The 24,908-nt window shown below is 42.2% G+C and overlaps 1 protein-coding gene across 3 annotated transcripts; it reads right to left on the reverse strand.

Annotated features, from left to right (window-relative positions):
• Positions 1-1,109: 1,109 nt before the first annotated feature.
• On the reverse strand, positions 1,110-24,847 carry LOC139333699 (enhancer of mRNA-decapping protein 3-like). Of its 3 annotated transcripts, none has more exons than XM_070966435.1 (7): positions 24,719-24,847; positions 23,948-24,133; positions 23,489-23,685; positions 12,019-12,381; positions 5,767-5,920; positions 4,027-4,244; positions 1,110-3,690 (listed from the first exon to the last, which is right to left on the reverse strand). In XM_070966435.1, the coding sequence occupies exons 2-7, from the start codon at positions 24,109-24,111 to the stop codon at positions 3,356-3,358; spliced, it is 1,431 nt and encodes a 476-aa protein (XP_070822536.1). In that variant the 5' UTR covers positions 24,112-24,133; positions 24,719-24,847; the 3' UTR covers positions 1,110-3,355. The 3 variants fall into 3 exon arrangements, with proteins under 3 accessions (XP_070822536.1, XP_070822615.1, XP_070822455.1); XM_070966514.1 differs by having other exon boundaries at positions 23,948-24,127; positions 24,719-24,803; XM_070966354.1 differs by lacking the exon at positions 24,719-24,847 and having other exon boundaries at positions 23,489-24,079.
• Positions 24,848-24,908: the final 61 nt, after the last annotated feature.

Raw genomic sequence — 24,908 nt, forward strand, 5'->3', positions numbered from 1 at the left:
TATTGAACCAATTACTGTAAACCACAATAACTATAAACAGGGGTCCAATAGCTGCCCCCTTGTGGGTTAATCTGAAGGGTGTGGTGTTCACAGCAGACATTCTTATCACAACAGGAGCAACTAATGACATTAATGATGGCTCCACTCTATTTCAGTAAGCTAGTTCAATAAGCAAATATGCACAAACCAGTGGTCCCTGGAAGTGGAACACCTAAATGAAATGCAGCTGTAATGGACGTTATTGGTCACGCCTGTGCTTGTCATGCTATGATGTGTTCAAGTGTCTGCTGTACCAAATCAGATTCAAAACTAGAAAACAAAAGTCCAGGGCCTCCAAACCTCTGGGAGGCTTCTACAAATGTTACCGTGTCACTGAAAGAGCTGGACTCTCTATTAAAACTAACTATTATTCTAACTGTTAAACATGATCTCTTTTTTTTCCCGCACAGAAGAAATTTTCTTGTGTCACAGTATGAAAAGCACACTTGTAAATAATAAAATGAGTGATGGCTGAATTCCATTTAGCTGCTTCAGTTCCACGCTCCTGGTATTGTGCACGTGTTGTGCAGGCTGGCTCTCTGGGACACTTGAATAGAATGGAGCCATTGTTAATATTATTTGTAGCTAAAACCTGTGCTTTTCCTGCTATCACAAACCAAAATGTCTGCTGTTAAAAGGATTACTAGAATGTGTACAATGACTTTGTTCCAGTGGATAGAAGTGTTCATATGCACTTCACTAAAAAGGGTCACTACCAGAAATTAACTCCACTCCAACTGCCATAACAATATTATAAGAACTATAGCATCATAAGTAAAATAACTCACTGTGCAGATTGACCCCTGAGTGAATAACTACTTATGATGCATTAATGTATAAGCAGCATTTGAATGTTGCAGCTGGACAAGGTGAAGCTAATTCTACCTCTATAACAACACTATTTATTATATATATTATATATTTTGTATTTCTAATCTTTATATTCAAAGTAAAAACAAGTAAAAACTGCAATATTTCCCTCTTAAATGTATTGAAGTATATCAGATCCTTAAAACAAAATCAAGCGTATTTTCTCAATGATCATGACACAGATTTTACACAGTTCACATCACTGTTTGCAAGATCATTTTTATTTCATTTGCATATACAGGAGCTGCACTGTCACCCTAGCATCTGCATTTTGTCCAAAGATCAATGCTGAAAAGATTTTTTGCAGCTTCAAATGCTTTGCCCGGAGCTTTATGTGTAAACCTAAGACACATTCAAAAACAATGTTATCTATATCATGTTTTCCAGAGGCCATCTGCAACAGGCTTACAAAAGCTACTTTGTGCTCACATCAGTGGCTTTCTCAGCAAAAACCAAGCAGGCTGGCAATACATTAATGAAAACCTCAAGTATAAAATATTCTCAAGATTTTCCAGAGTTGACCACACCTGAAACCTGTGAGATACAAACCCATCACCAATGAATTCACCTCATTTTGTACTGTCGTGTCTCTTCTTTTTCCTCTCAGTCTCATCAATCTCAAGATGGGACTTCTTCTCAATTAAACTTGCAAGGAATGTTTTTACACATGGTTTCTGAATCACAGTCATGATCATTTAAGTGCTTTGTTAAGTCTTTGCTGCCATGGAGAAGAAAACGAATGGTGGTTCTGAGAAAGCACAGTCTTAAACTGCCTTTGATTCCTGAGTGGAGGCTATTTTCTCTTTCCATTAATATTCAGATCTCTTATTCAGAACTTTATAGAGTGACACATTAAGCTGTATTTGCTCTGCCTCCCTCCACCAGCTTTACACACTGGATCTGAGCAGCTTCTGTTTTCTGGTTTGGGCACGCAGGAGTTAAAGTACAATTCCTTGATTTCTTGAGGAGCTGTCAACTCTCTTGTTCACCACAAATTCCTCGTTTCTTTTTAACCATCTTTGTCAGAATGACCACGTCCATTGTTTTAACCAAAACTGATCACCACTCCATCTCACATTAGGAAAAAGAAATGTGTGGAGAGGCTGCTGTTCGGTGAAGTACAATAAAGGATTCATTAAATCCATTGTGCAGAAATTCAGTGAGAACTCTGCAAAGCCTAGAAATTTGTCATTTATAAATCATGACTCCGGTTTTTTGACCCTTTGATTTTTACTTCAAGTACTGTATTTTATGCAGTCAAAAAAGGAGTTCATGAGAAGTTCAAGGACTTAAGAACTCTTAGTAAAAAAAAAAAAAAAACAACTACATAATTTCAAAAGTGCATAGCTGCCAGTCTAAAAATACTGTAAGGCTGCTTCCTTTGTTCTACTAATGTTGACATTTTGCTGATGTAAGGTTTTCACGGAAAGTAGTTATTCTGACCAAAAAGAGGAAGTTGGTTGGTTGGAGTGGTTATTTCACTGAAGGAGGCTGAATATGATGTGTCTAAATGGAAAGTGTTTAATAATCATGTCTCACGACACCTACAGTAACTAGCAATAATCCCTCGTGATGAGCGTGGTCCAAGATGTTTTTGATCCTTGGGAATGTGTGCTTCAGATTACTGTCTAATCTGCACGACTTCAGAAACACAGGAAATTAATCCTTTGGAGTGTCTGCTACCACGTTTCATTTTCAGTGTTGGTGGTTATAAACTCAAGAAACCAAGTGCAGAGAGAGTGCTATTAAATGTAATGGAAACGCAAATATAGAGTTTTTCCTTTCATTATTCCTGAGATGTATTCTACAAATAAATACAATATTGATTCTGTGTACTATGACCTTTTCAGAGAGACATGTTACAACCAATACATTACATAAGACAAATTACACCCAAATGAGCAAGAAAAAAAAAACCTGCATTGAATTGAAAGACAAAGGACATGGACATGGACTGTGGCACAGATAAATGGCAGATTTGGGTTGGCAGACAGCTATAGGCTGTGCCGTGCCGCGGGTCACAGGGCCAGGATCAGACTCTGCATGCGATCTAAAGGAGGAAACAGGAACTGTGTCACTGCTGCTCTGACTGGTCACAGGGTCAGAGGTTACAGACAGACTCACAGTGGTCAGCATTTTGTAAACATGTTCACATCTTCGCAGAGCCCTTATCAAAACACACTAAAGAACAGGAAACCTTTCTCTTTCAAAAACAAGAGGTGTCGCACGCAACAAGCAGCAACCCGCGGGAGTTTCCAGGGGGTCAGAGGAAAAATCCACACCATATGCTTTCAGACGTGTCATGACGTTTGTAACAAAATATTGGTTTGGTCTTATAGTTGCGCTTCAGCTTTGCCACAGACACAATGGTACCTTTACCCACTGTGGAAAAGCTGACCATTCCCTCCTATTGTCCAGTGGTAACTAAGTGTCAGTGGGTATTCTGTCATGCTGAGTGCAAAGGAATGACAAATTTACATCCAAAGGGTGAGTGGTAGCAGATTCCAACTTCCTGGAAAACCATCTTAGGAATCCCAATGTCACAAAGATAGACCCTGCTCTCTGCCTCAGCTAAAGGTAGCGGAAGGCCCAAAGAGAGGGTCCACTTTGCCTTGACAGTCTGATGCTGCTCACTGACCGCAGGATCCATACTCAGGACTGGGGCCCGGTTCTGGTTGGCCCAGTCAGCAGCTGATTTGTACCAGGACTGCTCCCTCAGCAGTCGGTTCTCGTGGCAGTCCAGGCAGTTGATGACCAAATCGACGGGGCTTGCTGGCAGGTCTGCGACAGAAGAAGAGGAGAAAAAGGAGAAATAATATAATACATCTACAGAGATCTCAACTGTGAGTGTGTCATAAATAAACATCAGAGATGATACAGCATGAATCAGGACTGTTTCACAAGGTGGTGTTCCACTAGAGGGCAACATTTATCTGTGCAGGTCTGTTCCAACAGGACAACATGAACAGATCCTTTCACAGATACTCTCACTCCTGCTTACATCCATCACAATCGCTTCTGACACAGACCAGGCCATACACCAAGCATCAAGGTTAGTGAATTCTGAGCAGACAGGGATTTAGTCATGTAAAGGCTATCTCACTTGGTGTGGTCTACCTTTGACGCTGGCCACCTGCTTGCCGCTGGTCCTGCTGTAGAGGTTGACCTCACTGGTGACGGACTCCTGCATTTTGAGAAAGTTGGGCAGGAACAGGATGACCTCCACTTCGTGGTTGGCTAAATGTCGACCACAGCTGATGCCCTGGGCTCCCTGGATGTGTGGCCCACACAGAAGGACAACAGTGGGCCTCTGGTGGACATTTTTTGGGGTGAGTCTGGGGACATTAAAACCATGACCAAGAGATTACTCCACAAATAAAGACAACCAATGTAATATTCCTATGTTAAACCAAGGGTCCTCAAAGTGCGGCCTGTGGGCCAGTAGCGGCCCTCAGAAACATATGGCAAGGATTTTTTTTTTTTGAGGCCCTCAATCATATCCTGACTTTCTTAACGTCACTCAGACATCAAAAACTTTGAGAACCCCTGTGTTAAGCAAGTATGTTATCAGAGAAGTAGAGTCATATCCACCGTCATAAGAAGATGATGCTGACTGGCGGATAGGGAGCCGTCTATCCTGCCAGTGTGCAAAGCATGTGCTATTCTGAACCTGCACACAATGTCGCCTCATATTATGATTCAATCAATTTGACACACATGCAACAACGATAAGAGCTACCGACAGGTAGCTGAAACACACTACATCCATATTTGCTTCAAAAAGATGGGACAGAGATGCAGCAAACCTGCAAAAGCCTTTTTATAAAACATAACAAACATTACAAACCAACAACAACAAAGCCACTCTTCGTAAAAACCAAAGCATCTGCAATGTTCATCTTTGGTGTGTCTGATGATCCTACTATCCAAGATCTCTATAGTCTATGACATCATCACTTACTTTTGCACAGTTGGGATAAAAACAGGTTTGTTAAAGCAGGGATGAGTTTGCTCCCAAAAACGCCCCAAATTTTGTTCCATCAGTGGAAGAAGTCATTCATTGTTACAATGAGACAAAGCTGTCCATTTATTATTGGTGTAACTAGTCAGACAGTTGGTGAGCTGATTGATGTGCTGTTATTTATTCTTATGTATCTACTCCCTTACGTGCATCAATAACTTTGTTCTCAGAGCTGCAGTCCTGCCAGAAGGTTCTTCACTGTGATGACTGCGGTGCATATCTGTACCCTTCCTGAGTATGAATTAAGTGCCTGTTGCCTGGAAATAGTGGAACACCTTTGCAGCGTCTGTGATCCTGGTACTACAATACAAAGTTCAACTTGATCTGAGTTCACAGCACTTCCGCTGTATTACAGAGCTAAATTGATAAAGGAATCTGAGACAGTAAACCTGTTTGTCATACGAACCTCTGCGCTGAGCTCTTCTGATCTTAAATAAGACTGCACCACTCATAAAGGTGCAGAGAAACACCACCAAACAGGCTGCGTCAGTCTATTCGGATGTTCTTGACCTGCAATGGGACTGCTTGCTGCAGTGCTTCCCAACGACAACAAGCTCTGGGGGGGGGGGGGGGGGGCAAGGTTAACGCCATCTAAGCCTTGCAGAAACATAGTAGTAAAGATGATTACCATGGAAACTGGAAAACATTGCATGAAAACACAGAGTTGGACAGACTTGCTCTAATGATTGAAAAGTGACTGAGACATGTTTGAAGCATTGCTGCACATTCCTCCTATTATTTCACAAGTGACAGTGGCTCTGCACCGTACTGTACATCAGGAACAGGAACTGATTAAATGCCTCATTTACACCAGAGCCCAGAGTGGTACTCCTTACCTGTTTGGTCCGCCCAGCAGAGTGAGAGCCATCTGACTGGAACAAACACCTATTGTCTCCAGCCTGCGCTGGAGAGACAGGCCCCAGCGCTCTGCAGCCGCCAGCAGACGCTTATGAAGCTCATAGGGCACGCTGGGAACCACCAGGCCTGAATCTGCAGAGACAAAACATGAGGTGAGACAGAGAGCATTTTGACGGCGCTCTGGGCTTCATCCTTTCTGGTGTAACAGAAAAGCACATGACAGGATAATGGCTATGGAAAACTTTACTCGTGTCCTAGCAAATATCTAGCCAGATAATATTCCTCCATTGCTGTCTAAGTCATGTCAACTGAACGTAGTCCACTGGTAACCTTACTGTGAAACCTGATCTATGTAACATTGCTGATTTTATGGCACAGTGGGAGTCAGCAGTGGGAGATATTTTGCGAGGATAAATCCCACCAGATATATTTGATGGATGAATCTAAAATCTCAAAATCTCACACAGCCAGACAGAGCAGTGTTTAGCAAGTTTAGAGAAATGGTGGTAAAACTAATCTGGGAAACTTTTTATCCAAAATCCTGAAAAACAGCTGAAAAACATTCATAAACACATTTGCACTCATATTCCGGCATTCACTGGAGTGGTCTGACATCATATCATATTTCTAAATTAGGCTTGACAGCTTCATTGATTTTTGTAAAGATATGCTTATTCTGATTTTGATGCAACCGTTGGGACAGGAGCAACTAAAGACTGGGAAAGGTGTAGAATGCTCCAAAAACACCTGTTTGGAACATTCCACAGGTAAACATGTTGATAACAGGTGATAGTATATTACTATGGACTCTTTATTTACGTGTTACACAAAGTCTGAACTTTTTTGGAATCGGGAAGTTACCATGTTAATTTATCTTCAACAGTGCACCTTAAAAAAACCACAGCTGGAACAGAAGTAAATTCCAGAAACCTGACCTCAGAGATAATGACAAATGTTGGCCTACAGATAAACACGCTCCCAGGTTCTCAGGGGGTGGTAGGTGTACGTGTAAGCAGCACAGATCCTCATGTGAGGAACCCATTCCCCAGGGAAAATCCCTTCCTCCTCCTCATGACCTGGTCTTGTCCCTATCACGGAAGATTCTCCATTTCCTCTACTGTTTGTCACTGCTGTCTGCAGCAACAAAGGGAAGATTGGCAGCCTTTACAAAACACGACGAACACAAGGCAGCCAGAGTGAGACGCCTATTCCCTGCGGGCCCTGAGTTCACACGCACTGTCACATGGTTTCTGACCAATCCTCGAACCCTTCGCTCTGGTATGGGGCTGCACTGGGCTGGACCCCCCACATCGGCTGCTGTCTCAGTCAAAACATACAGCAGGTTGGCGTGACAAAGAAGGGGACAAACATCATATGCATATGAACACCTGTACCTGTATCCCAGTGTCTCGTGGTGAGAGATTGAGGAGGACTAAATGTGAGGGAGGCACGGTACTGACCGGGCTTAACAGGGGATTCTATTCAGTTCCTTCAATAGCTATATCTATTGAACAAAAAACTTTTTCTAAAGCAGCCAAAGGTCTGTTCCATCAATATATTTTTTTTTTGAAGCATCACATTAGACAAGGTTGATGGAAATGTTATAATTCCCCCTAAAATTCTATCTATGAAATAGATGTCTTGCTTTTGTATGGAAAAAAATCAGTCAGGTGTGTAGCCAGTGGATGCCTTTAATAACTTTTACCTTTACGCTGTCACTGTCATGTTGACCTTGTTTGTCAGAAGCCTGTTCTGTTCTGAAATTCACCTTCTCTTCAGTAACAATCTTTCTTTTGAGAAAAAAAATCTTAAATCCCATCGCTTTTATGTGTCTTGTCATGTTAAGTCACCTAACCTTGTCAGGATTGTTCTCCTCTGTGTATTTTTTGAATTAGTGTATTACAGAACTTCAATTCAGCCTTTTATCACTGTACAAACTGAAGTGTGTGGAAACCTTTAAAGAGCCTGTGCTAATCCCTAGCTGTCTATTGCCTGTGGCACATTAGAAGAGTAATGAAAGTCAAGCTGGGGGAACTGCACGGCTCAGGATCCCTTTGATAAATAAAGCTGCTGGGAGGCAGTTAAGTCCTTAATGGCCTCCTACAGATCTTTGACCTGGTAGCTGAGAACTTGGTGGCCTCCCTGGTGTGCACGAGTTCACACGGACACACACACGTATGCTGGCACACATAGTGCACTCACAACGAGCTGTGGTACAAACACAACTTTTCACCCTGGCATGCAACACAGAGTGACACACACGCTCAACCAAGCAACACACACACACGCATCCTCATACACAAGACAATTAGGTATAAACTCAGCGACTCATGCCGTGCCTGACTGAAACCCTCATTTATCTTAGGTTTGCCCTGCTCCCCCCCCCCATTATTGTTTAATTGATACTGCACAAAAGAATCCTAATTTATTTCAGTGGACAACCGTCATCTGGAACATGCCAATCCACACGTGAGCGATAAGCACAGGAAAGTCAACTGCCTCTTCTCATGCAAACTGCTGCCTTGAGTGCCAAGCTCAGGGGAAGTGGGAGTTGCGCTAGTATGCACTAATTACTTTTCAACCATCCCACCAGGTGTGCTTCTTAATAACTCTTGCTGAAGTTGCCGCTACCAAAACAACCCCCCCCAAACATACACACGCCATCTCCTCCTCCTTCACACTCTCACACACACGCAGTGATTATGCAGACACACACACCCACTTTCGATGTGGTGTGAAAACAAACTCTGCAGTTAACTAGCTAAACCGGGTAGCCGTAAGTATGCAGCAGCACTAAAATAAACTGAGCTGGAAGCAATCCTTCAAGCATGACAAGGGAACTGACGGGACTGAAAGCAATACACGCTGGCTGGATGCGGGCCATGTGAGACTGAGGCTTGTGCTGGGATAGGGAGGGTTAGACGAGGCTGTTCCTTTCCTCTCTGCTGCGCCGCAACACTTGAACTATGTTGACCTGCACTCTTGGGAGGTGGCAAGATGGGGAGCTGGTTAGAAGAGAAGCTTAATGCGGTAATTTGTGAGCTTCTTTTTCTAACATTTTGCTGCCAACAGCTTTCTGCGCTGTGTTTCGCATGAATCACTTATTTCTGCAAAACCATGACTGACTGACAGGTGCATGAGATCAAAAACTCCTTCAACTTCACCTTCATCAGGTGAACAGAATGCCCAGTGTTGATCAAGTGTATTTTCAGTTTCAGTCTTCAGACATTTGTCAGGTAAAATGAATTGAGGATTGTAACTGATGAGGGTTTGAGGACCAATATGTTGCAAATAAAGAAAGTATAACTGATCAACAGTGGCGAGGGCTTTTGGATTCTTTCAGTTTATGATCCCACATATCTGTATCTTTAAGACTTCTGGAGTTTAACAGCTTTGCATCAAGTAAAATTCCCATGAATTCATATGAAGGTCTATGAGCAATAATGTCAAAACTGCATCTTAAAACTTAAAATGCATCACGTCCTCATGTTTCTCATGGTTCCTGCTGTGCGTCTCTGCTTGCTGCAGCTTCAAGAGAAGATCATAACACACAAGAAGGTTCACATCCATCCCAAAGTCACTGGGACAGATGGGTTAAAACACCATAAGATGACCCAAGTTTTCAAGTTTACGTCCTGCTTTTTCCAAAGTGATACGGCATTAATTCATTAATAGAAGAAAACTAGGAAAACCAGTTGACAGTTGGCTTGGTTGCAATTTGTGTTGTGGCCTGGCTTGTTTGCACTGAGGTTTCACATCACAGCTGGAGTCAATCACACCACGGGAAAGCAAGACAATAGCCGAACTAAACTTACACAGACTGCAACCTTAACAATAAACAATGCCAGTGCGTTATGGCAACCCTAATGTACACCTCGGCACTTTGTTTTTCTTTCTCCATTCTTGTATTGTTGATTTATCTGTTTACTGGCAAAGATTCCAGGTCAAGAGCACTGCGGTTTGTTCCTGCTTCAGAGGTGCTGTTTATGTAAGGCTGCAAGGCGGCATGCTAATTACAGAGTGCAGAGGATGGGGATTATGATGACAGCCCTGGGAAGCAGATCTGCCTGCACGGTAAGAAAGGGAGGCTCTGCTTGGCAGCTGTCTGCTCAGTGGTAGACAGCTGCTGCTGCTGAACTGTGCTGTGTCACCACAATCAGATGCAGACTGGGACAGGAATCCAAGAAACACCATCATAACTACAACTGGCCTGTCACGCACACAGTCTGGGAAAGAAGCAGCTAGAAAACAAATGAGATTGGTGCTAATACTTAAGAGAAGCTTAGAGAGAAATTTACCAACACAATATTTTTTGTCACTGTCAATTCTGACAAGCAACATGGAACAAAAGTTAGTAATCAGGCTTTCAATTGATTTGTTTGATTTATCTTATTCCTTTAATCAGGCTTCTTATCACATTGAATCTTTATTTGTATCTTATTTTAGTTGTGTGTTTTAATGACATGTTTAATTACTATTTATTTCATTTATTCATTTTATTTTATTCTATGTTTATGTCTTAGTCCTGTGGTTTTTAGCTCCAGTGTTTCCTCATGGGGGCCCCCCACACGGCAAGCTGCTTTTGGTCTACTGATGGGGGTGCTGCCGAGGGGACAGCTCTGGCCTGGATGGCTGGGGGCTTCTGCACCTTGGTGTGGGGCCTCCTGTCTGCCTGGGTCGGGTGGTCTCGGGCGGCGCTCCCTAGTCATGGGCCGGGGGCCCTCTCAGTGTGGATGGCCCCCCAAAGGTAGCTAATTCCTTGCCTTGTCCGTATGGGTGTGTGCACGGGTGTGTGTGTGCGTGCAGGACTGATGCTAGCCTGCCGTCGGTATTAACCTGTTACGCAACACTCCGGTTCCTGTAGTGTGAGAGAGGACAGGTTCATCATCTCTGCAGGCCCCCTGGAGGGGGGTGGGGGGGGGGGGGTGGGGTTCATAAGTCACCTCTATGATAAACAGTCCAGTTTAGATTCCAGTCTGCCTGGCCCAAGGTGACCTCTCTCTGGCCAATGAGAAAAAGCGTGGCACCCACTGTGACCTTTTTCTCATTGTGTTCAATAGAAAAAGACACTACAGCACATTCCTCAGTGAGAGCTTCTCAGTATTGTGCTCAGGATCAAGTATTTAAAAAGTATGTCAACTTTTGGCAAGAGCTGCAACTGTGTGTCGAACCAGTGACATAAGATAAACAGATGGTCCTCCTGGTCAAAGTTTAAACACAGTGGAAACGAGTGCTCCTTCCAGAACAAACACTGTGCTTACAACACTGAAATGCTCACTGATAAAATGCCAAACAGAGGAACTTTATGTTATGTCAAGGTATGCCGCAGTACAAAGTGACAATGTTAACTGTCTCATGTGAAATTAGATTACGGTGAGTGCACACAATCATCTTGAAAGGCACAGGAAATGGTCGCAGTGGGCGAGAGCAGGTGTACTAGTGAGGTTCTTAAAGTGGGTCCAGACGACCTTAAGACCCGCTCTGAACCATGCCTGAATTATTCTTTTCCTTTGCTCATATCACATACACAAAGCCTCATATGACATTCTTGTAGGCACACACCTTGTTCCTACACACTGCTGTTGAGACTGATGTGCTTCATGAAAAATCTGCCCTCAAGCCAATAAAAGGATGTTGTTGTTTTTTTTTTAAAGGAATAAACTTTATATAGTTATGCTGATCAAGGAGGAAAAGACAGTATTTTGATATACAACAGCTACTCGACCAGGTGCTGAAATGATTCATCAGTTTATTCAGTTAGAAAATTAATGGAATTGGTTTCTAATTTTAAAGCAAATTTTCTCTAACAGGAGTAAATAGTGCAGCCAAATTTCCCCACTGAACACCAAATGGGGACTATTTCCATTCTATTTTGGCTCCTCAGGCAATACATGTTCTGAGAATATTTAGTAGTTTTGGTCTTTTCATGGCATTTATGATATATGAAAAAAATCCAAACCAGCTACCCTGGAAAGAAGTCACCCTCTGCTCTGGCTAACTGCAACAGATACTGCTCACTACTTTTTGACAGTTTCTACAAACCAGCAGTCCCAGTTCTCCAAGAGTCATGTCAGGATCTGCTGACAGTATTTCAATATTTGTTCAAATGTTTGTTGCTACCATATTGACTGACAACACTACATCAAGGAATCTAGAGTAACAAAAGAGGCCATAACCACCGCCATGTGTGAGTGTCTGTGTATAAGTCTGCACATGCATTTTGTTCTCACCGGTACAGTACTCTTTGCCCCCATGCTGGGGTACTGTTATCTGTCTGTATATGACGGGCTTCCCCTCCAGAATATTCTCATCATGGCGATAGGACAGGGGCTTCTGTTCGCCCGGTGTGCTGTGACGCTGTGCTCTGTTGCTGTGGCGGCTTGTCCCGTCAATCTGGGAGAAGACGGCAGCTTTGTCGAACAGAGCTAGGTTTCCCTCAAAGTCAAAGTCCGCATCCAGGTCCTCATCAGTCCCGTCTCCGAAGCACTCGTCATCCTTCATCCTCATCGACCCTCCAGCACCTCCATTCCTCGCACTGGTTTTCTTTGCTGTGGCCTGTGTCACCCCTTTGCTGTTAGATGAACCTGCAGGGGCTGGAGAGCACAGAGACATCAAGGTGTAGGCATGCATAACTGAAGATCAGGGTTGACCTACAGATTTTATATAACTCCTCATATAATATGAACACTTTAGGTCAAGTCCCTATATTTAGCTCTTATAACCAAGACCTAAAGATGTAAGCAGAAGTGTTTATTAATGCATTTGTCAACAACTGTAACTCATAAGAGAAGTTACAGTTGTTGACAAATGCTGTAAATTAATAAAATGCCATAAAATGTTTATTAACTGTTTGCATACTGCTTACAAATGCTAAAAAGCAAAGTGTTAGTGAAATCTTGAATACATCCAGAGTGCATGATGTACGTATGTGAGCAAACATTGACACCTTACGGACAACAAGTGATATTTGGAATCAGCAATAATACATTCTGTTATACACAGCTGACATATAAAAATGGAAAGGAAAGCAATAAATCCAAGGACACAAAGTGGTAATATTGAAAAGGCAACTGCAGATGGTAAGTTTAAGGGCAGTGGAATGGGATTACATTCAAATATTATCTGACTCCAAACTGAATTCATGAGGAAATATCCCAACAACAGCATGAGAGTCATAATGGACCATACAACGCAGACAGTCATGTGAATGCTAACTCAGTAGCATGCAGCTTCTGTATCGGTCCTTAGGACGACATTTTATAAACTATAAAGACAGAGAGACTAGGAGGCTTTACTGTGGGCTACCACAGGCCTCTTTCGGCATTAATCTCAAACCCAAAATGCAAAGATTACCCAGAAATCCTCCCATCTCTCAGCCTAATCACCCCTGAAAGGAGCTATGAGCTGTCTCACTATACATCATCGTGCTGCATAAATGCTGTAATCCACACACAATAAGTTCCTGCACTCTGCACTTTCAAATTCTGACTAGATGCTCGAAACTCTTTTATATTGTGTAACTCTGACTGGCAACTCTTGTTATCCTCTCACGGTTAGTTACTATAACCCGTTGAGAACAAAACACAGCTGACACACAAAACATACAATGACCGACTGAGTGGTGCGGAATAAAGTTTACATCCATGTAAGCACAACCCCCCCAAAAAAAAAAAAAAAAAAAAAAACTGGAAAAACCTGGTCTTCAACCCCAACCAAGCTGAGCTCTCACGCTAACCAGGAGACAGAGAGGCACAGTCGCACGCTACTGTCACTGTGACAGCTAAGGTGCTTTGGACTCTCTCACGCAAGACACTGGGAGGCTCAGTCATAGTAAACTGGCATTGATACAAAGTCGCTCACTAACTATGAGCTTATTGAAACCTGCCTCAATATCACAATATGAACTTAAAGCCACCACAACAGTGTCAGACAGATTCATTTGCACTCACTCAGCAAAGAGTTGGTGTGTCAACATGCAATAAGAGCTTCCACCACAGCTCTGACAAAACACAAAGTTACATAAACACAACGAATTTCCCTCTAAACAGACAAAGTACAGGTAATTTACTAATTAGATTCGGGTAAAGCCTTATTGAGACTGGTCCAACATGTTGGGGAGAAGGGTGGTGGGTTGATGTGCACAGATGTGAACAGGGATAAAAACTAGCGTCCTCACTGCCACAAGCCAACGATGTCTTTATCTACAAGGAAGTGTTTTGTCACGCTTTGAATCAAAAATCTGAATGAACTGGGCAGGGCTCCAAGTCAAACAGGCTAATGAATAACAAGTAACGAGACAGACGGTTCACTTTACAGATTTCAGTTTAGACAAATTTACCACCACAAATTAGTACAACTACTGCACAAAGTCCAGGAATATTTCAAACTGATACATGAGTTATGGCCAAATTCTACTCTTAACCTGTGACAATTCATTAAATGAGAAAAGAAGATTGTTTTTAAGTGATCTCCCAGTTGCTCCTTGAATATCTGGTATTCAATTTTGATTACTCTTGCTAGTATTTTCACATAGTTCTCAGGCCTAGAATATGCTACACTTAAGATACCTGTCCCCATAATGCTGTAAGGTTACAAAAATAAGGGGAACATGAATGTGCAGCGCTCTTCACTGACTCAGTAACCACAGCTGATGTGCCCGTCAGATTTGAATGTAGAAATCGTAACTTCAAAACACACAAGAGTTGCCGTGTGGTTAACGGTGGATGTCTGTAATCATACTGGGAAGCTCTCAGTGTGAATGCGGGAAGTCGTGTGAATGTGAAGCTAAAGCAAACATGGACACACAGAAAACCTTTCTGAGGTATATAGAGGTTTAAAAGAAATCTGAAGCAGGGATTTATGGGAAACAGTTTTCACAAGGACAGACTCTGGAGGCTCTCTTCCAAAATGCCCTTTCAATGCTGTTTTGGGTCTAACTTCTGGAGGCCTACGCTATCCTATCATTCACAAAAGCACTTTCTAAACTCCCAATCTACTCTCCCAGAAAGATCAATGACAGATATTCCGAAACCATTTCTGGAATCCGTGATCTTGTGTAAGCAACAGCCCACCCTGCTTTCCTTTCTTTGTGGCTGGGGGCTTCTTGGGAGCATGGCATTGCGTGTGAAGGGACCGGCCCTGCCCAAGCCACTCAGCACTTTGGCCCCATGCAATTTGGGCATTAGCTCCCTGGCCACCAGTCTGAGAGCTGGAGATTAAAATAAAAACTCAAAAGGTAAACATTGCTTCCACAATTGATATCGCTTTGGCCTTCCGAGTACACTGGGACAACACAGCTTCCTGTCGGGGAGGGGGGGGCCTGGTTTCCTGTGCTGAGCAGGACAGAGAGAGAGAGAGAGAGAGAGAGAGAGAGAGAGAGAGAGGACGGCACTAAGGCACAACAGCCAGACTTTGCATAACCTTCTCTTTAGGAGCGCACACAGAGAGGGAGGGGGAATGTTTATTGATCTTAGTCACACACATATTGTAAAGAGGAACTTTGGTACAAGCCTTTAGCACGCTATGGGAATCTCAGGGGGGAGTCATAGCAAGACAATGTTTGGTCCCATGCTCGGGCTTCTTAATAGGAATTAGTGACACACAGGGAGTAGTGCTGGGTCATTGAGCTACGACAAAAAAATGCAGACTGGAGTATGAATGTATTTCTTTTCGTACAAGATTTTTTTCCACTGGAAAAAAAAGAGAGACTGTGTTGCTGTTGTGCAAACTTCATATTCCTAGAGCAGGAAAGGCATCAAGGCAGGTATCATTTTCACAACCAGGCCGAATAATATATTACACATTGTCCATAAGCCAATTCTACTGACCTCTGACTTCTCCATTGTTTGGTGATCCTGAGTGTGAAAGTTAACAGACTTTAACTGATTCCGGCAGAGGCCACAGAGCTGTCCGAGCAGACTTCCTGCTGACTGGATGCTGACAGGGGGAAATGCCGTTTTTAACCTTTATCTGATCAGGAAGGCTGAGCAACACATTCTTATTTTTACAACTACATGTACAGCTTGGGTCAGGAGAATGCAGATGTGCTTTTCTGTATCATCGTGTGTCAAAATGTACCTTCACAGCTCATCACTGTCTGACTGAGACATGTGACAGCACACAATTCATCATATCTTGTACTTAATCTAGTGGTGGACCAATATGAGTTTTTCAATGGCCGATGCTGAGATTTAGAGAGCAGGGCAGGCAATGGCGGATATATAATGCGAATATCATGCTGCTGTTTTGTTTTTTTATATCTAATAAGACCATTTAATAATGATAACAAATGAGACACAAATGCTAAACTTAAATGAACACTTATCTAATACTAATGTTACTGTCTTGAAAAAACTTTTTCTGAATGAAAAATGAAGGTTTTAATGCACTTAACAGCAGCAGCTTCTTGTTTCTGAGGGAAGGAATATTTGTAGATTTACATACACATTACATAGAGCATCCAAACAACAACACAGCTTTGGTATCAAACTAACTTCAATGCTTGTCGCAATGACATTTCCTGACATTAACTGTGTAATTCCTCTGACCTTACAATGTAATGTCAGTGTATGAATCAGTACACAACCAGTACTCCACCAAGTACTTACAAAGTACTTGCAGTATAATTTGTTTCTCCTTTCCTCTCCTTTCCTCCAAGGTACTCGGTAGGTACCCAGCACTTACACAACTCTTTTCCCTAATGCAGGGATCAGACTGCACCATGTCTTTGACGATGGTCACCTTGTAAGATCTAACAATCAAGACTACATGAAATACCCCAACTAATGGCAGCATGTCTTCATGATCAGGCACAAGGTCAGATGTCATTGGGGAGGTGGTGAAGCAATTGCCAATCAAACTGACAGAAGCGTTGTGTGTGATCATGTGCAGCCAAAAAAAAAGAAAAAAAAAAAAAGTTGAGGACAAAAAGAAAAGGCAGCTGTGGATGTGTTGTAAAATTGAAAACAAATGCAAAAGAGTGTAAACTTGGGCCCATTCGGCCATTATTTATTCATGTACTGCGTAGCATCCGGAAAACAATTAGGACAGGTACAATGAGTTTCACGTATAGTCATTTTATTTCCATCGTTATTTATTCTATAAGGCGCAGGCTTGGCTGTGTTGGCCACATCAAACAGACTTAAATGTTAGATCTGAAATTAGTAATCAGCATATTCCCGCAGTTAGGACCGGGGAAAATGTTCTGACAGCACAGCCAGCTGCTCACTAGCTGATCAAGAGCTTTAGCTGTGTTTCGCCAACGTTTGTCTTTTTTGACTCGGTCAATTCCCTCCTGAAAATGCCCAATAGACAGGGGTACTGTTGCCACAGCTTGATAAGGTTTCCCTCTCTCTCGTTGTCTCGCCTGACAGCAGCCCTCCTCCTCCTCCTCTTCACCATGGTTACATGACTACGCTCACGAGAGAGCACCTGAGTGGCAAACGCTCACGAACATGTCGAGGAAGATGTCACACAAGTGATGTCAAGACATAAATAATGGTAATGATAATTGATATGCTAGTCTTGTCGTCGGGGTGTCCCGGACGCTCCGCGAAAGGTTGTTTCACATGTCACACTCCACGAGCACACACGCACGATTGTCGTTCATGATTGACCATGACGCTGGTAATTGGTCAGCCACGACAAAATCCACATCGAGATACGCCTTGGGCGGTATATGTGGTATTAACGCAAAAAAAAAAGTGCTCATGTGGATCCAAGTGAGGGCACACGTCATCCGTGCAGTTCTGTAGATTATTATTGTGTATGTAAAAGTGTGTGTGTGTGTGTGGGGGGGGGGGGGGGGGGGGGGGAGATCAAAGGCACAGATCACAGTAACATAAATGTGGCTTTAATGCGGTATGAAGATGGGATGGGTGGCTTTGTGACGTCATCGTCACGTCGGAGCTTCAGTACTATAAATTCTAAATTCTAAAAATTCAAGAGACAAGCCATATTTCAGGAACACATTTTTTCACAACAGCAATTTTAAACTAGTTTTGAAGCTATTTCTTTTCAGTTCTGATAGGTCAATATGGACGGCAGAGGAGATGGTCAGCACAATGGCCCAAATCGGCCACACATTAACAGGCATATGGGTCTAAGAGGAAATGGGCCACCATTGGAAGAACTTCGTTCTTGGTTCATTCAATGGTTAGAAACGCTCAACCATGACAGAATGCAACATGACATCGCCATGGATTTATTGTACTTGTACTATGCATTGGATTATATTGACAACAATGAAAACCCTGTCTTCAATGAGGTCGTTATCAATATGAATGCTGAAAACAATGACAATGACGGAAACGGTGACTTTGATAATGCTAACAACCTCAACGCTGACATGGAAATCGAAGAAGACAACCTCCTGCCTGGAAGATCGGAGCCTGATGGCTCCTCTGACAGTGACACTGACCATGAAAATAATAATACAAGACAAGACTATGCAAGAGAGCATGATAAAGATGGAGATGATGAAGATGAGAGCAGCAGCATACACGTCAGATGGTGGGAGTCAGACAGCCTCTCTGACAGTGACACTGACTGCGAAAATAATACAAGACAAGACAGGAAAACTGTTAATTGTCCAGACAGACATGCAGAGGCCAGTGCTGGAGATGAAGACCCCATGCCTGCTTCATCCTGGAAATTGCTAAGAGAGCATGATACAGATGAAGATGAGAGAAGCAGCAAAGAAGTCAAATGGTGGGAGCCTGGCAGACTCTCTGACAGTGACACTGACTGTGCTACCGCTTCAGATGAGGACCCTCTCCCCGGTCCATCCAGGAAAGGGTTAAGAGAGCATGACAGAGATGCAGATGAAGATGAGAGACGTAGCATACAAGTCAGATGGTGGGAGTCAGACGGCCTCTCTGACAGTGACACTGACTGTGAAAATAATAATACAGGACAAGACAAGAATACTGTTAACTGTCCAGTTGGACGTGCAGGTGCCACTGCTGAAGGTGCAGATGAGGACCCTCTCCCTGGTCTATCCAGGTAATGCAGCAGCAGCAAAAAATCAAAATGGTGTTATGAGCTTGTCGACAGCAAGTCTGACACTGCCACGCCCCCAACTAGCCACGATCTTCCTCACAGTATTTGTGATCTCAGTTTTTCTGAGGATGCAGGTGCTGTGGAAGAGACTGAGCAGGACATCAGCCAGCAGATGGAGGTGGACAACCTACATCCAAGGTGCTCTAGTAAGAGACCAAGGGAAGACGATGAAGAGAAAATGGGAGGAATCAAACAATTTAAATGTTAAAATGAGACACCATCAATGACGGCTGACTTGTACAGTGAGATATTGGACTGGTTTTGACTCTATCCCCCGTCTGTCCGGCAGTCCCAGAATGGATAAAGGATACTCTATGGTCAGCCAGTTCGTCCTCTCCCCATGCTAATGTATTCCAAAAATACTTAATTAATATACTTACATGAGGCAATCAGTAAGACACGCAGACAAAAATCATCATTACAATCATTTTGTGGCACCTATCAGCTGACTGTCCTGGAGGGGGATCCTTCTTTGAGTGGGCCCTTCCGAGGTTTCCTCTTTTCGGCCCCTTACTTTATTTAGGAGTTTTTCCTAGCTCTCGCTGAAGGTCTAAGTTCTGGATGGGTGTCACTTTAATTTAGCTACCAGAAATCAATCAATTCAATCAATTAATCAATGGTAAATTTTAAACTAATTAAATAAAAAAAAAAAAATAAATAATAAATAAAATACATTTAAACTACCTAATAATCATCTTAAAAATGTTTAAAATAATATAAAAAATAAAGTTAATACACCTGCAAATAACATGCATCTTGGGCAGCTGAGCCACACAGCTGTTCACAGCTGTGTCTATCGTGCATCTCCAATGTGTCCAGATGACCACTCACACAGGGTTTTTTCCAGTTTGATATAATAGCAACATTAGTTGCACTGCAGCAAATCACATTTTGCATGTATTTACATCTTTGTGCAAACCAACCATATGATGTGAAGACTGAAAAAAAAAAAAAGGGTTAGGACCACTGGATTATACACACTGAAGCTGTGTTTCATATCTGTGTGGATTTAAAGTCAGAGTATAATCTGAAATTAACAAATGAGGTGCATGAAACAGTTAATCTGGATGTGGAACTTGCACAGCTGATTAATGAATCAGATCTGGATCATTTACTTTTCTGGGCCTGTGTCCCATTTTACATTTCAGAAATGTTTGTTTGTTTGTTTGTTTGTTTGTTTGTTTGTTTGTTTGTTTGTTCCCTGTTTCATTCCAGGACAAATTGAAACTTGATTGCAAAATGATATATTTAAACCTGTGATGAATGCAAATATATTTTTACACCTTTCTAATAAAATATAAGTAAACACAAAGCACTTTGCTGTCTTTATATTGACTATTTGTAAGAACTGAGTGAAAATCCTACATGTACACACGTATTAACTGAGTTATGTATTCAAATATACAAAAAAAACTGCACGTTGCATTTTAGCTGCAATTGTTGCAGCAGGGATCCTTTAATAATAACCAATCTATGGGTTTACAGGATGGTTGAAAATGCCAAACTAAGTTCTCAGCTTTGAAACATACCACTTAAGATAGCATGTTCTTAAACCGAAGACAATGCTCATCAAAATAAATGGCAAAGACAGCACGTTAAAGCTGTGACACTCAGTGAGGTCAACTATGGTAGCTGTAGGACTTCCTTCATGAGGTACAAATCTAAAAAAAACATGAACCTCCAATGGCAGTCCAGTTCCTGTTGGCTGAAATATTAGCATCTTAAACAATGTCCATTACCCAAGCTGCTTTCTAAGACTTTATGCACTTGCTGCTGAAATCTGGGTAGTTGTCATTACTGACTGGCAACTCTGAGTAACAATGGGTCTTCTCTGAAGTCCCTGAACTTGTGTGAAGCTGTCAGTGATGCTCTTTCCTGTCTGATCCAGGGCAAAATCTGAGGAAAAAGGAGAGTTCTGGGTGTGACTCTGTAAGGTATGTACTTAGACACTTGACAGTTTGTTTCTCCTGGACATCCTAGGTACTGGGGTGAGTAATTGGTCTTTGGTGATGTTGGTTGTAGCTTTTTATAGACTGCCGCAATCCCTTTCAGCTCTGATCTAACAGGTGACCGTGTGTTGCTTCACTGTTCGATCAAAAAAGCAGGCTTTTGAATCAGTTTTTAGGTGGGCAAGCTCCCTCAAGAGTTCATTGAGGTACTCCTACAGATCACCCTCCACTGTCCTAAAGATATCACTCTGCATGAGCCCAAAACAGCTTACTCTAGAAGTACAGGTTCAAGTTTAAAGGCACTTTTCTTTCTGCCAGCCAAATGTGATTATTCAGCCTGCACTTCCCCATTCTTGTTCACCAAAATCATGACGTACGTATGGCACTTTGAGGCCATCTCCCATAGTGCGCTCCTCAGTAGATCCCTCAAAACACACCATCACCCACAGACTGTTCAAGCTTTCCATCAGGAAGAATGGCTCAAAAAGTCAACGTCATGTCATGTAAAGATAAAAATGGTTAAATATGCAGAGAGCATGTTTATGTATGTAGAGCTCGGAATTTATTTCAGAGCTGTGAAGCAAAAAGAGATTTGTACAAAAAGGCTATTATTTGACCCAGCTAGCATTAAGATTTCTGTGGTATTGTTCAGTTTCTATTGAAAGTGGACTAGAGTACGGCTTCATGTTATGGTCCCATTGTGTTTTTCAGCTGAGGCCCAGATATAGTCATCTGCAAGCATCTATTTGCATAAAAATACTCAGGCTTAAAACAAATCCTTCTCCTTCAGTGTATTCAAACTGGTATTACTCATGTATTACTCAAGGCCAGTAGCATTTACAGCGATTCTGACTGCTAGGGATAAAAAATTTCCGAAAGAGACCCGAACCATGTATGTGCTCCAACTGGTTCAAGAACAGCTATCAATTTACTTTGTTCCGATTCTGCCTTTATGCCTCTATTATGAAAAAAGATAACTGAGTGAAAAGGATAATTGTGCCACATTTCATTTTGATTCAATGATTCTCCTTCGTTTGCCTTGTGCTACAAATCCAGCACGCCCCTTTCCTTTACAGTGGTGCACCCTTGCCCCTCCCTTAAAGGCCAAACAGCCAGGCTGCGGCATGTTTACTCACTGCGATCAAGTGAATCGTTGTTTGCAAAAACCCAGTCAAGCCAGCCCGTCGATCCATGCTGTTTACGCATTTCATTTTATACAGCAAATAAAAAAGACATATCTTATGTTAAATAAGTATATTTATTGCATTATATGTTATACTACTTTTCTATGTTTATTGTTAATACAGATTTATTTTCTTATGTTTTTCTGTTGAATTATATCTAAAGGTCAAAGATATCCACTGTGAAAACAACATTTTTTTTTTTACTTTAATAAATGCAAGATGTCACGATGTCAATGAGAAAATCGAGCAGCCCAAGAGAACAGCATATTAACTTTGAAATACTGCCGGCAAATCACAGCTACTAGAGCTCCAAATGAATCAACACAACATCTCAAATGACATCTGCCACAGAGGAACAGCGGTCACAAGTCGACCCTCATCGCTGATGACTGGAAAACGCTAGACAAGACACTCGCTTATCAACACAACATCACAAATTACTCCACGAATGACTTGAACGTACTCTTCTACAACACAGTCTAAGCTCTAATATAAACAATAATACAAGTTTCGCAACAGTTGAATGTTTTGGCTACAGCCACTGTGTTGGACTGCATGACATTGTTAGTTGTTCCTGTTACTTTGTCTCCTCTTTATTTAGACTAGTCGGGCAGCTGTGACACAAGTGTCTGTAACACTGAAAAAAGCTCACATTACAGTAATTAAACTAAATTCTCAAAGATCTGCTGACACACACTGACTCTTTTAGATGGGCCACAGACACTCTGTTGCTCTGAAAGGGTTACTAGTTCCCAAAAATAAAGCCTTTTTGCTTAAAACATTGCTCTTTTAGTGGAGTACCATGATTATGCTACTGTCACCGTGAAGTTATTAACAACTTTTAAAACAGCACAATCATCCGACATTGGAAAAATTATTTGATCTGCAGAGAAATTTGACTTCCTTCCAACTGTAGGCTGGAAAACATCACGTGTGTCTATTGTATAATCAAGATCAGTGATGTTGAGTGACTTTGCATTTTCAGCCCATCTTCAGTGGCAACTTTCTGAGAATTATAAACATGGTTGGGTAATATGTGACCATATTACCCAACTCAACTGTGTGTCATATTTCCTTCAGTCAATGAACAACAGCAATTTTATGTTCTTCAACAGAAGAGTATTGTACAGCCAAGGCTGTGGTAAATTCCAGCTATGTTGTACATGGCCACCAATATGCCCTTTGCAACAATAGCTCTGTGATTTGAGAACTCAGAAACGCTGCATCACAGTGAACAAGCAAAAGCTTCACATTAAACCAGGCTTCCCTAACCTATGACAACTGAGTATTTCACTGCACAATCATGCTCTCCTCCAGCATTCAGTTGCTGTAGCTTGATTAGCACCGGCAGCGTTGAGTGTAAAGGTATCAGGCTTCATTACAAAACCTGACTCTGTTATCTACGTATTCATTAACCAATCACGATAACTAATATCTTTTCATTATGGTCTCAACCAAAGACAATTAACTGTGAGGGTGACTGGACCACATGTCACCCCTGTACCTACCTCTGCGTAGGACGGTGATTGGAACAGTGCTGGGATGAGAGCTGTTGCTTGTCACATGAGGGTGAGTGACTCTTTCACTCTGACCATGGCGCCCTGGAGGTATGAAGCTGGGTTCTGCTGCAGGTCTCTGATCAGCGCTGGGCTTGTTGGTTGTATTCTGGATGTCTAGAAACTTCAACTCCTTGATATCCATGGCACTAGAAGACAACAAATTACTGACCTTACTTGAGCTTAAACTGTGTTGTTGCATTGACGCACTGCAAAATGTGCTGCTTCTCATATGGTTCTTACAAATATGGCCCCATTGAAGATGTAAGAGGTCTCTACACTTGAAGGGGGGTGTGAAATACAAGCATTTGACTACTTGTAGAGCCTTCAACATTGCTTAAGGAGATTGGGTTAAATCTGTGTATTTGCTGCTGGATAAGCAGATTTGTCAACATCCCTCTCCTTTCTTACCTGAAGGTGACCTCAGGAACAGGACATCTGGTGCCGTTGTGGTAGGGCTGTCTCAGTGAGATGGTCTGGCTGGCATGATCAACAGATGACACCTCTCCTTGATAAACTCCCAACATCTGCCCACAGTTTATCAAAACAACGCTACCCAACCAGTCTGTGGCCATTCTGTTCACTGTGCTCCTGTGACTCAAAAACACAGACAAGAGAAATTATATCAAACTACAGCTACTAATGTAATGCAGCCGCTGAATTGAATGAACTGACCGTATTTCACGCTGCTGCCCTGAAGAGTTATTTGAGGGTGCACAGAAGACATGGATGGGGATGAAATGATGATAACTTGGATAACTAATTGACAGCTTGTTGTTACGGATTTCTCGGCGTATTAAAAACTGCACCCTTAACTTACAAGGCTTTCATTCATGTATGTACCGACCACTGTGGAGATATTAGCTAGCTAACATAACATAATAGGATTTTCGAGTGTTGCGTGAATCTGTCTGAGGTAGAACTGACTATTAAAGACTAAGGGGGGATAATTTTAAAAATAACATCCATGGGAGGGCAGTGTTTAGAGAAATACACGAAAAATCAAAACATTTAGGTATGACTGACAAACAGTGAGCGGTGCTGGCTAGCTGCACAGCTAACATTAGCTTCGCTTCTATCCGCCCTATTTTCTTTTTGTCTTGGAGGCCTGGTGTGAACATGCAACGAGTACTTCGTATTTTTCAATACTCAGCCTGAGGATACTCAGATGGAAAGAGTTACCTTGTCGATAAATCTGCAGCGAGTTGTTAAGACAAGCCAAAGCTCCAGCTGTTTGTTGTTTGTGCTGTTTTCCGGGTTGATACGTAACGTCACTTCCTTTATCACCCACGTGGGTTTGTTATGATTTTTTTTTTTCTCGGTGTAAAAATTAAGTCTCTTCAAGTGAGAGCTAAAATTCTGTCACGGATTA

This window comes from Chaetodon trifascialis, chromosome 1 (genome assembly GCF_039877785.1).
Source record: "Chaetodon trifascialis isolate fChaTrf1 chromosome 1, fChaTrf1.hap1, whole genome shotgun sequence".
NCBI classification, from domain to species: Eukaryota; Metazoa; Chordata; class Actinopteri; order Chaetodontiformes; family Chaetodontidae; genus Chaetodon; species Chaetodon trifascialis.

Bases quoted from the DNA above. Each gene is read 5' to 3' on its own strand.
- LOC139333699 (XM_070966354.1), bottom strand. From the start codon at position 23,870: ATGTTGAAGGCTCTACAAGTAGTCAAATGCTTGTATTTCACACCCCCC. The intron at 12,382-23,488 runs GTAGGTACAGGG...TGTGCTCTCCAG, and splicing joins AATCACCGTCCTACGCAGAG to CCCCTGCAGGTTCATCTAAC. The intron at 4,245-5,766 runs GTAAGGAGTACC...TAATGTCCCCAG, and splicing joins CTGCTGGGCGGACCAAACAG to ACTCACCCCAAAAAATGTCC.